The 13592-nt window shown below is 45.3% G+C and overlaps 1 protein-coding gene across 3 annotated transcripts in view; it reads right to left on the bottom strand.

The window, feature by feature from the left end:
- Positions 1–13592, bottom strand: part of DIAPH2 (diaphanous related formin 2) — a 1333979-nt gene that overhangs the window by 432502 nt on the left and 887885 nt on the right. For all 3 annotated transcript variants that reach the window (XM_040325027.1, XM_040325028.1, XM_040325029.1), the window contains one exon: positions 12330–12454. In XM_040325027.1, the coding sequence (XP_040180961.1) occupies positions 12330–12454 (125 nt within the window). The remainder of the gene's footprint in view (positions 1–12329; positions 12455–13592) is intronic.

The raw sequence follows: 13592 nt of genomic DNA, 5'->3' as shown, positions 1-13592 counted from the left end.
CTGATCGCCGCCATTAGTAGTAAAAAAAAAAATATTAATAAAAATGCCATAAAACTATTTCCTATTTTGTAAACACTATAAATTTTGCGCAAACCAATCGTTAAACTCTTATTGCAATTTTTTTAATCAACAATAGGTAGAAGAATACGTATCGGCCTAAACTGAGGGAAAACAAATATTTTTTTTATATATTTTTTGGGGATATTTATTATAGCAAAAAGTAAAAAATATTGAATTTTTTTCAAAAATTTCACTCTCTTTTTGTTTATAGCGCAAAAAATAAAAACCGCAGAGGTGATCAAATACCACCAAAAGAAAGCTCTATTTGTGGGGAAAAAAAACCGCCAATTTTGTTTGGGATCCACATTGCACGACCACGCAATTGTCTGTTAAAGCGTCGCAGTGCCGAATCGCAAAACCTGGCCAGGTCCTTTAGCTGCATTTTGATCCGGGTCTTAAGTGGTTAAAGTGGAGGTTCCATTACAAAAAAATAAAAAATAAAAGTCAGCAGCTACTAACACTGGAGCTGCTAACTTTTAATAAGGACACTTACCTGTCCCAGCCGCCAGCAATGTTGGCCCCCGCCGAGGCCGATCATCGATCCTGGCAGCTCCAAGCGCCGCCATCCACAGTAAGGGAAACAGGCAGTGAAGCCGTACGGCTTCACTGCCCGTTTCCTACTGCGCATGCGCGAGCAGCGCGGCGCTTTGTGAATGGGCCAGCTGCTTTCTGGGACACACACAGTTCCCAGAATGCAGCGCGCCCCATTCACAAGAAGACACCGAGTGTAGGAGGAGGAAGAGAATCCGCCGCGGAGGATGAAGAGGCAGATTTGGCATTTCCGCATAGCAACAGCTATTTAGGGTAAGTAAAACAATTTTTTTTTCCCATTATTTTTTTTTTTTTTTAGATTTCTGGTGGAAATTTTTTTTTTTCAGGTGGAACCTCCACTTTTAAATACATATTAGGTAGATTCAGGTACCTATGCCTAACTTTGCGGCGGCGTAGCTTAAGGCATTTAAGCTACGCCGCCGTAAGTTAGCTAGGCAAGTACATGATTCACAATGTACTTACCTGCTAAGTTTCGGCGGCGTAGTCTAAATCGGCGGGCGTAAGGGCGCCTAATTCAAATGTGTTTGAGGGGGGCGTGTTGTATGTTAATGGGGCTTAACCTTTCTTTCTTTTTTTGCGAACTGCGCATGCGCCGGGCGCCTGCATTTCCCAGTGTGCATTGCGGCTAAGTACGCCGCACAGGCCTATTGATTTTGACGTGGACGTAAACGACGTAAATCCCGATTCTTACGCAAACGACTTAAAAAATTTGAATTTCGAAGTGGGAACGGCGGCCATACTTGACATTACTATTCCAATAGGGCCTAGCTCTAACTTTACGCGTCCTATCTCTTACGTAAACGGCGTAAAAGTACTGCGTCGGCCGGGCGTACGTTCGCGAATCGGTGTATCTACTCATTTACATATTCTACGCCGACTGCAATGGAAGCGCCACCTAGCGGCCATCCAAAATATTGCAACCTAAGATAGGACGGCGCAAGCCGTCGTATCTTAGATATGTTTAAGCGTATCTCTGTTTGAGCATACGCTTAAACATAAGTCGGCGTAGATTCGGAGTTAGGTCGGCTTATCTACTGATAAGCCGGCCTCATGCCGCATACACACCATCACTTTATGTGATGAAAAAAAACGACATTTTCTTTCAAGTAAAAAATGACCTTTTTGAAACTGAAATTTTCAAAGACGAAGTTGCCTACACACCATCGTTTTTCTCACAATGTTCTAGCAAAGCGAGGTTACGGTCTCACCACTTTTTCCATTGAAGCTCGCTACTGGGCATGCGCGGGTGTAAAAACGTCTTTTTAAACAAAGTTTTTTGCTACATACGGTCAATTTCTGTGAAGTAAAAAACAACGTTTTGAAAAACGACACATAAAATTGAAGCATGCTTCAATTTTTTTTGGTCGTTTTTTACAAGACATAAAACGACGTTTTCCCCCACACACGGTCATTTAAAGTGACGTTTTTAAAAACGTCATTTTTTTTCATTGCATAAAGTGATGGTGTGTACGGGGCATCACTCTTACTGAATCTACCTAATAACATAAACAAATGTATAAAAATAAATAAAATAAAACAAATACATTGTAATAACAGCCATGGAGTAAAATCTCTAATCCCATAGGTTGCTTCCAGAGACATGGCTGCCGCCACTGCCGATGACAGGTACACTTTAACAATAGATTTATTGTGTCCTATAAATAAGGGAAAGCTGTGTTTTTTTTTCTTTTTAGCGCTGTTCAGGTTTAATTTATTTAGCAGATTTATTCCCCTCCAGCCTGAATATATATCACCGAGTTGACTTTGGCCCTTAGCGGACGGCTTTATCATGCCAATGTGATCTTGTGAAAACGCTCAGCCTCGTCACCCGGCCATGGTGCGTGTTTATGTGGCTTGTGTAAAGGCTGGAGCATGGGCTGGAGTTTACCCCTACAGGGAATGATTAATGGTTTGACACCTGCAGCCCCCGATGCCTCCCAAGACACCCTTCCTGCATTCAGAAACAGTCCATGAAATGCCACAACGTGTAAATCTCACGGTGCATCCATACGACGAAACACGTATGTGCGCAGAGTTCAAATGAGAGGCGGGGGGGGGGTTTGCCAGCAAAAACTACAAAATGCTACGACCTCATTCCCTTCCCAGCCACGGCGAAAGTAGCCAAACCGGCCGCTTGCGCATTTCAATAGAAAAAAACAATTACGAGACAAGAGGACGTCAATAGAAAAAAACGATGATTGCCAAGCAATTAATTTCTCTTTTGGATCACGTGATTATGCCTTTCACGCCTAAGCCTATTTCTGACATTTGTAGCCAGATTCAGAGAGACTTACGACGGCGTATCAGTAGATACGCAGTCGTAAGTCCGAATGCGCGCTGTCGTATCTTTGCGCGCATTCTTAAACTGACATACGCCTCACTGTCACCAAGATACGACCGACGTAAGTCTCCTACGCCGTCGTATCTTGGTTGCATATTTACGCTGGCCGCTAGGGGCGTGTACGTGGATTTACGCGTCGAATATGTAAATGAGCAAGGTACGTACGCCCGTCGCAGTAAGATACGCCGTTTACGTAAGGTGTTTTTCAGGCGTAAAGATAAACCACCAAAAGTATGGATGACGGAACAGCCGTCGTATTTTACGTCGTTTGCGTAAGCGTACGTGAATGGGGCTGGGCGTAGGTGACGATCACGTCGAAAGCATTGAGTACTTGCGACGTGATTCTGAGCATGCGCGTGCATGCGCCGTAACAACGGCCCTCATTTACATGGGGTCACGGTTAATTTAAATGTAGCCCGCCCACTACATGCCTACTTTGAATTAGGCGGGGTTACGCCGGGCCATTTGCGCTACGTCGACGTAACTTAGGGAGCTTTGTGAATACAGTACTTGCCTCTCAATGTTACGCCGGCGTAGCGCATATGAGATGCGCTACGCCAAACTAAAGATGCGCCCGTCTTTCTGAATCTGGCTATTGGTGTTTACAAGTTAAAATCCGTATTTTTTGCTAGAAAATTACTTAGAACCCCAAAAAATTATATATGTTTTTTTTTAGCAGAGAATCTAGAGAATAAAATGGCGATTGTTGCAATATTTAATGTCACACGGTATTTGTGCGGCGGTGTTTTAAACGCAACTTTTTGGGAAAAATGTACTTTCATGAATTAAAAAAAAATGAAAAAGTAAAGTTAGCCCAATTTTTGTGCATAATGTGAAAGATGATGTTACGCCGAGTAAATAGATACCAAGCATGTCACGCTTTATAATTGCACGCACTCGTGGAATGGCGACAGACTACGGTACCTAAAAATCTCCATAGGCGACGCTTTAAACTTTTTTTTACAGTTACCAGGTTAGAGTTACAGAGGAGGTCTAGTGCTAGAATTATTGCTCTCGCTCAGACGATCGCAACGGAAACCTCACATGTGTGATATGAACACCGTTTTCATATTCGGGCGCGACTTCCGTATGCGTTTTCTTTGTTGCGCAAGCTTGCGGGCAGGGGGGCGCTTTAAATATTTTTTTTTCTTATTTATTTTATTTATTTTTAGAATATTAAATTGTGTTTTTTATTTTTATTTTTACATTTTGATCACTTTTATTGCTGTCACACGGAATGTAAACATCCCTTGTGACAGTAATAGGTGGTGACAGGTACTCTTTATGGAGGGATCGGGGGTATAAAAGACCCCCGATCCCTCCTTGCACTTCAAAGTATTCAGATCGCCGAAAACGGCGATTCTGAATACTGTGTACTTTTTTAAATCCGGCGCCATTGGCAGCCGAGAAACCCGGAAGTGACGTCATGACGTCGCTTCCGTGTTAACATTGCGAAGACTGAATCAAAGCCGTTTACGGCTTAGTTTCAGTCTCCGCCTGGACACAGAAGGCGCCAGATGGAGGATCGGGTCTCCCGGAGGGACGGGAGGCCCGGTTAGAGTGGCGAGAGGCGGCGGTAGGGGGGGGGATGTCCCCTCCCGCTCCTCCGGCATAACAACCGAGCGGCTTTTAATCGGTTGTTATGTCTGGATAGCCAATCGCCCGCTCTAAACAACGGTACCGGGATGATGCCTGCAGCTGCATATCATCATCCCGGTATAACACCCGAAAGCCGAGGACGCATATATGCGTACGCTCGGCGCGAAAGGGTTATACAAGCGATGAATAATGCATGGCGTTTGCATGTCCTATGCATTTTATACGTGAATGCCCGCCATAACGCAGATAGATCGCGGCGCAGTGTTCCCAAGCATCAAAGTCCCCCCAGACATGAAGGCAATCTGGTAATTCAAAGCTAGCGAAAAAAATCCTTTCTTGTGGTTTAGTAAAAAACTTAAAATTTGCATTACAATGGGAGAAAAATGGAAAAATGTCAGACTGTACTGCTTGTCAGTCAAAAATCTAATTTAGGCTCATTTTTGAAAATGAAAAAGAAGTTTGAGGACGTGCCTAGCGAGGAAAAAAAAATGGTTCTGTACCTTTTTTTATTATGTAGAAAAATAACTTCTAAGTCCAGGGAAATTGTTCCGTTATTTAACATCGAGAGTTACTTAGCAACTTAGCACAGAGCTGGTTGTTCTCACCTTTGGACGCCGAACGCCCCCCCTCCCCCCCCTCCTAGTCAGAGGATTATCGGAAACATTCAACGGTGAAAATGAGAACACAGAAGAAGCTCTGCAGCCACGTTTGGGGTCAGTTTGCTAAACTTATATATTCAATTACCGTATATACTCGAGTATAAGCCGAGTTTTGCAGCACATTTTTTTGGTGCTGAAAATGCCCCCCTTCGGCTTATACTCGAGTCACCTTTTTGTGCCTGATCTCCCACATTTTTGGGGACTCGATACCGGACGGCTGTAGGTCCCCTGGATACCAAACTTGGCACACATATAGCCCCACTCTTCCTCTACAAGTGTGCAAAGTTTTTTGTCCAGGGGACCTACTGCTGGGGAGCACAGATTTTTCAAAGTCGGGCACCCCTTCCATAGACTACCATGTTTAACTGTAATTTCTCCGGTAACATTGGGGTCGGTACCGGCCGGTGACTTGTCGTTAAGGTTCCCCTAACGAGATGGTTCCTGTAAGGACTGCGTAGGCGCAATCCATAGGCGTGCGCACAGGGCACACCCTAATCGTGCTGTTCAGATTCTCTCTGCTGCTTGGCTGCAGAGAAAGGGACTGAAGAATCTCTGTCCTCAGTCCCTTTCTCTATCTCAAAAGTGAGACATCAAGGGCCTGTTTAAACCCTGATATTTCACCAAAGCCCCCCCTCCCCTCACCTACTGACACCGTCCGCTACCACATATAGAATATATGTGTGTATATATAACTGTATATGAGCTTTGGATGTGCACACCCTAATGCCATAGGCTGCGCACACCTCCGAACCTCGGCCGGCATCCAGGCTCATTCTTTAACATCCCCGTGGATTGGAGGATGTTAAAAAAAAAAGAGCCAGGAGGCCGAGCGAGCGAGCCATCTGAGCGAAGCAAGGACGTGAGGCCCACTGGCCACTTTCCTCGAAATCCACGTCGCCCTGGATGCCGGCCGAGGTTCGGAGATTTCCGTCGGCAAGGATTGCGCCTGCGCAGTCCTTACAGGAACCATCTCGTTAGCCGGAAGCATATCGGCAGATCACCGGCTGTAGGTCCCCTGGACCCCTGGCACACATGCAGCTCCAGGTCTCCTCTACAAGTGTGCAAAGTTTGCTGTCTGGGGGACCTACGGCCAGGGAGCACCAATTTTTCAAAGCCGGGCACCTCTTCCATAGACTCCCATGTTAAACTTCAGTCTAGTCATGGACACAGTGAGGCATGGGCACAGTGAGGCATAGGAACAGCGAGGCATGGGCACAGCGAGGCATAGGCACAGTGAGGCATAGGCACAGTGAGGCATGGGCACAGTGAGTCAATACGTTTTACCAATTTGTTTGTGGTAAAATTAGGTGCCTCGGCTTATATTAGGGTCGGCTTATACTTGAGTACAGGGGTGGACTGACAACTCATGGGGCCCCCGGGCAATAGGAGATTATGGGCCCCCCAGGCAATAGATTATGGGGCCACACAGTATACACACACATACAGAACACATACACAGTATACACACACAAAGACACACAATATACACACACAGAATACACATACACACACTGAAAAGGTACTGGAGAGGCGGGGCAGCTATAATCCTGGGATTTTTTTTTAAAAACAGTGGGGTAGATTCAGTTAGATTTGCGCAGTTTTTACGTAGGCGCAGGGCACCGTTTTTTCCTTGCGCCCCCGCAAATTATCTGCGCTACCCTCGATTCACAGTAGCTCCGTAAATTGCGTGGGCGCTCCGGCAAAATGCCCGGCGTAAGCGTGCGCAATTTAAATGATCCCGTAGGGGGGCGTGGATCATTTAAATTAGGCGCGTTCCCGCACCGAGCGTAGTGCGCATGCTCCGTCTGGAAACTTTCCCGACGTGCATTGCGGTAAATGACGTCGCAAGGACGTCATTTGCTTCAAAGTGTACGTGAATGGCGTCCAGCGCCATTCACGATTCACTTACGCAAACGACGTACATTTCAAATTTCGCGACGGGGGAACGACGGGTATACGTAGCATTGGCTGCCCCTGCTAATAGCAGGGGCAGCCTTACGCAAAAACCGACGTACGCAAACGACGTAAACTGCGTACGCAGGGCTCGCGTAGGGTTGTGAATCGGCGTTAGTATGCAATTTGCATACTATACGCTGACCACAACGGGAACGCCACCTAGCGGCCTGCGTAAGAATGCAGCCTAAGATATGACGGCATAAGGAGCCTTATGCCAGTCATTTCTTAGGCTGCAGTCGGCGTAACAAGGTTCCTGAATAAGGAGCATTTGTAACGCCGGCGCAGGTAAGCAATTGCGCTGCATAACTATGGTAACGCAGACGCAATTGCTCTCTCTTTGAATCTACCCCACAGATTTTTACATATTGTCCCTGGCTTTACTGAGGCTGGTAACCCTGATGGGGCCCCCTAGTGGCATGGGGCCCTCGGGCAGTGCCCGAGTGCCCACATGGTCAGTCCGCCCCTGCTCGAGTATATACGGTAATCGCATGTTGACTTGGGGGGCAGGGTTGAACCAGGAAAGGCAAAATATAAGACAACAGTGAAAAACTAAAGTAAATCAACAAGAAAATGCAAAATTAAACCGAAACTAACAAAAACAAGAAACAATATTCTTCAGAAAACAAGAAAAAGTTATGAAAAAAACTGTATATAATATATTACCCCCGAACGAGGAAAGTCTTCGGGCCGGAGCTCCCACTTAATCTTGGGAGACACTTTTCGGCATAAAATAAGGCCGTGTGCTCTCACGCTTAGTGTAAGGAAGGCGGCGCGGGGGAAAGTGGCCATTTGTCAAGATCGCGTACAGCGGCAGGAAGGCAGAGATTCAGCGCGGCAAGTCGGAGCGTGAATAGTTCTGCTGCTCCAGTATCTGACTTCTTATGACACAGTAAAGCCGTCCATAAGACGTATTTAAATGCTCCCAAGCAGATCATAACCGCCAGAGGCCGGCAAAACAGTAAGAGGAAAAAAATAAATGTTTAAATGCCTTTTTTTGCTATTGTTGGTATAAAATAAAGGATTCTACGCGGGCTACTCATCCTGATTTATACTCGGCTCAGACCTCCACCGAGATACAGAGAGGAGATCCGACACCGCGAGGATCAAATCACATGACTTATGACTGACTTATCAGATCTACACTTTATTCGGTACACTCGTTCCATTGCTTAGTAACACAAATTGCTAATCAGCCAATCACACCTCAGCGACTCAATGCATTGAGAAATCTAGACGTGGTGAAGACGACTTTCTGAAGTTCAAACCAAGAATCAGAATGGGGAAGAAAGGGGATTTAACGTTACTTCAGCCCCGAACCATTTGGCTGGCCAAATGACCCGGCCACTTTTTGCGATTCTGCACTGCGTCGCTTTAACTGACAATTGCGCGGTTGCGCGACGTGGCTCCCAAACAAAATTGCCGTCCTTTTTTTCCCACAAATAGAGCTTTCTTTTGGTGGTATTTGATCACCTTTGCGGTTTTAATTTTTTGCGCTATAAACAAAAATAGAGCGACAATTTAAAAAAAAAAAACTATATTTAGTACTTTTTGCTATAATAAATATCCCCAATTTAAAAAAAATGTAGGCCGATACGTATTCTTCTACATATTTTTGGTAAAAAAAAAAAAAAAAATCGCAATAAGCGAATATTGATTGGTTTGAGCAAAAGATATAGGCCGCGATTCAGATACATTGTCGTATCTTTGAGCGGGCGCAACGCATCTCCTATGCGCTACGCCGACGTAACATTGAGAGGCAAGTACTGTATTCAGAAAGCACTTGCTCCCAAAGTTACGTCGGCGTATCGTAAATGGGCCGGCGTAAGCCCGCGTAATTCAAAGTAGCAAGGCAGTGGGTGTGTTGTATTGTAATGAAGCGTGACCCCATGTAAATGCATGGCCGGTCGAACGGCGCATGCGCGCGCATGCTCAGAGTCACGTCGCAAATACTCCCTAAGATACGTCGGCTCAATGCTTTGTCGACGTGAACGTAACATACGCCCAGCCCCATTCACGTACCACTTACGCAAACTACGTAAAATACGACGCTGTTCCGACGTTCATACCTTAACATGACTTACCCCTGCTTTATGAGGGGTAAAGTTACGCCGGACCGACGCCTTACGTAAACGGCGTCGCTAAATCCGACGGGCGCAAGTACGTTTCTGAACCGGCGTATCTAGGTCATTTGTATATTCGACGCGTAAATCTACGGAAGCGCCCCTAGCGGCCAGCGTAAATATGCACCCAAGATACGACGGCGTAAGAGACTTACGTTGGTCGTATCTTGGCCAAATTCAGGCGTAACTGCCTATATGAATCAGCGCATAGGTACGACGGCGCTCATTTGGACTTACGATCGCGTATCTGGAGATACGCCGTTCTAAGTCCTTTCTGAATCCGGGTCATAGTGTCTACAAAATAGGGGATATATTTATGGCATTTTTGTTATACATTTTTTTTGTTTTTACTAGTAATGGCGGTAATCTGCGGTTTTTATTGTGACTGACATTATATCGGACACTTGTGGCGCTATTTTGGGACCATTGTCATTTATACAGCGATCGGTGCTATAAAAATGCACTGGTTACTGTATAAACGTGACTGGCAGGGAATGGGTTAACCAGTAGGGGGCGCTGAAGGGGTTAAGTGTGTCCTTGGGATGTGTTCTAACTGTTAGGGGGCGTGGCTACAAAAGACACATCACTGATTACTGCTCCCGATGAGAGGCAGAGTGTCACTAGGCAGAACAGGGAAATGCCTTGTTTACAAAGGCACTCCCCCCCTTCTGCCATTCCGTGATGCGATCGCAGGACACCGGCAGACAGACTAGGGTGCCCACATGTCCCGGATTGCCCAGGATTGTCCCACAATTGACATGCCTGTCCCGGGTCCCGGCCACCTTCATTTCTGGACAATACAGTGTCCCAGAATGAAATAGAGGACACAGCCACCACAACCAACAAGTCCTCGATGAAGGCTACAGTGGGAGGATGCATCGGGATCACTGTGGCATGGAGTGTTTTTAACGAGCGGCAATTTGTCTGACCATAGAATGTAACCCTCTCGTCAAGAAGTGGCAAATATATACAGCCAAATCGATTATAACAGAATACAATGAACATGTGAAACGTTGATATATTCATGGGCATTATAACTTACAATATGATTTTCTTTCTCGCTTCGAATAAATTCTCCTGAAGAAGACCTTTACTTTAATAGGTCGAAACACGTAGGGACGCTATGCAAAATTCTACATGATCTCTATGGTTACATACATAACTTGAGTATACACAGTTGAACCTCGGATTATCGAGCATAATCCGTTCCCGGAGTATGCTCGTAATCCAAAGCGAGTTTTCCAATTAAAGTCAATGGAAACTAAAATAATTTGTTCCGCATTGACTTCAATGGGATGCAATACCGAATGCGGCCAGAGGTCGGGGGTGCCAGAGAGCGCCGAAAACGGACGAAAAGGCCCAAGGACACTTCAGCTCGTTTCCTGTGCCCCCGTACCTCAGGCCAAATGAGGTACTGCAGGCCTATTTTCGGCTCTGCTCGGCTTCTGCGCCCCCCGTACCTCAGGCCAAATTAAATACTGCAGTCCTATTTTCGACTCTGCTCGGCTTCTGCGCTCCCGTACCTCAGGCCAAATGAGGTACTGCAGGCATATTTAGCTTGAATTCTGCTTGTCTTGCCAGCACCAACGAGTCAGAATTAAAAAATAAATAAAAAGTTGCTTGCAAAACAAAATGCTCTCAAACCAAGTTACTCTTAAACCGAGGTTCCACTGTATGTGTAGTTTTCCTGTCATTGACATTCCTGTCATGGAGAATGCTCGTAATCCAAAGTACTCGCATATCAAAGCGAGTTTTCCCATGAAAGTCAATGGAAACGCAAATAATTGGTTCCGCATTAACTTCAATGGCATGCAATACCGAATGCGGTCAGAGGTGGGGAGTGCCAGAGAGTGCTGAAAGGCCGGGGACACTTCAGCTTGTTTCCTGCGCCCTCGGGCCAAATGAGGTACTGAAGACCTATTTTCAGCTCTGCTCGGCTTCTGTGACTCCGTACCTCAGGCCAAATGAGGTATTGCAGGCCTATTTCCGGCTCTGCTCAGCTTCTGTGACTGCGTACCTCAGGCCAAATGAGGTACTGCAGGCCTATTTCCGGCTCTGCTTGGCTTCTGCGCCTCCGTACCTCAGGCCAAATGAGGTACTGCAGACCTATTTTCGGCTCGGCTTCTGTGCCTCAGGCCAAATGAGGTACTGCAGTCCTATTTTCGGCTCTGCTCGGCTTCTGCACCTCCGTACCTCAGGCCAAATAAGGTACTGCAGTCCTATTTTCGGCTCTGCTCGGCTTCTGCACCCCCGTATCTCAGGCCAAATAAGGTACTGCAGTCCTATTTTCGGCTCTGCTCGGCTTCTGCGCCCCCGTACCTCAGGCCAAATGAGGTACTGCAGGCATATTTAGCTTGAATTCTGCTGGTCTTGCCAGCACAAACCGAGTCAGAATAAAAAAAAATAAAAAAAGTTACTCGCAAATCAAAACGCTCTCAAACCAAGTTACTCTTAAACCGAGGTTCCACTGCATGTGTAGTTTTCCTGTCATTGACAAGATATGTTTTTATGTTATGGCCAGAAATATTTTTTATGACTCCTATGTATCCATATATTTGCCTATCTATTTTTTTTTTTTTTGATACTATGATATAAATAAAGCAAAATGTTATTTTTAAGAAAATCATTGTTATTCGTTTCCAACACTACTTTGCTGCAAAAAAAAAATTAACAAGAAATCTACTATTCGATGAAGGCTACATTGCCTTAGATTTAAAACGCCAGCTAAATTCTGGGCTGAATTAACATTATTTTTGGGGGGGGGGGGGGGGTTTGGGGGGCTATTGCACCTAGAACTAGGTGCAGATTGTTGTGTGTAGTCAGCGGCACGTTTTTGGAAAAAAGGACAGACAGCTTCGTTGTGTTAAAAAACTGCTTTTGCATATCTCAAGTAACGCTACAAACGCTAACATGCGCGAGAAAACAGATTGCCAACGACTTGTTAATTTCATGCTGTGTAAATATTTAACTAGTGTTGATTGTTAATGAGAATGACCTAAAAAAGTAAAAAAAAAAAAAAAAACACGAATAAAAAAAGGATATCGTCATTTTCGCTACAAACTTATCGTTTGGGTTATCCGTCTTGGGAAAGTTTTTGATGTCGCCTTCCAGTCGTTTTATCTGGTGGTCCATGCTGTCCAGACTGGATTTCAGAGTCTGCGCCGAAACTAGAAGAGAACGAGAAAACAATGAGAAAAATTATACAGCGCCATTTTTTTTTTTTTAAACATTTTATAAAGAGATAAAAATAAAATTACAGACACAAATATATTACACATTAACCACTTAACCCCCGGACCATTAGGCAGGCCAAAGACCAGAGCACTTGTTGCGATTCGGCACTGCGTCGCTTTAACTGACAATTGCGCGGTCGTGCGACGTGGCTCCCAAACAAAATTGGCGTCTTTTTTCCCCACAAATACAGATTTCTTTTGGTGGTATTTGATCACCTCTGCGGTGTTTATTTGTTGCGCTATAAACAAAAATAGTGCAACAATTTTGAAAAAAAAAAGCAATATTTTTTTACTTTTTGCTGTAATAAATATCCCCCCAAAAAATATATATTAAAAAAAACATTTTTTCCTCAGTTTAGGTCGATACGTATTCTTCAACATATTATTGGTAAAGAAAATCGCAATAAGCGTTTATTGATTGGTTTGCGCAAAAGTTATATAGCCAGGTTCAGAGACGTTTACGCCGGCGTATCAGTAGATACGCCGTCGTAACTCTGAATCTGCGCTGTCGTACATTTTAGTGTATTCTCAAATTGAGATACACTTAAATGTAGCTAAGATACGACGGCCTGCGCCGTCGTATCTTAGCTGTCTAGTTCCGCCGGCCGCTAGGGGCGTGAACGCTGATTTACGCCTAGAATGCGTAAATCAGCGAGATACGCCTATTCACGAACGTACACTTGCCCATCGCAGTAAAGATACACCGTTTACGTAAGGTGTTTTCCGGCGTAAAGCTAGTCGAACAAAAAGCTGGCCTAGCCAATGTTAAGTATGGGCGTCGTTCCCGCGTCGAGTTTTGAACATTTTACGTCGTTTGCGTAAGTCGTCCGTGAATGGGGCTGGACGTAATTTACGTTCACGTCGAAACCAATACGTCCTTGCGGCGTACTTTGGAGCAATGCACACTGGGATATGTCCACGGACGGCGCATGCGCCGTTCGTTAAAAACGTCAATCACGCCGGGTCACGCGTCATTTACATAAAACACGCCCCCCTGTTCCACATTTGAATTAGGCGCGCTTAGGCCGGCCCATTTACGCTACACCGCCATAACTTAGGAGGCAAGTGCTTT

Source organism: Rana temporaria, chromosome 9 (genome assembly GCF_905171775.1).
Source record: "Rana temporaria chromosome 9, aRanTem1.1, whole genome shotgun sequence".
Lineage (NCBI taxonomy): Eukaryota > Metazoa > Chordata > Amphibia > Anura > Ranidae > Rana > Rana temporaria.
The sequence above is the reverse complement of the archived record's forward strand: the minus strand, read 5'-3'. Positions and strand labels throughout refer to the sequence as shown.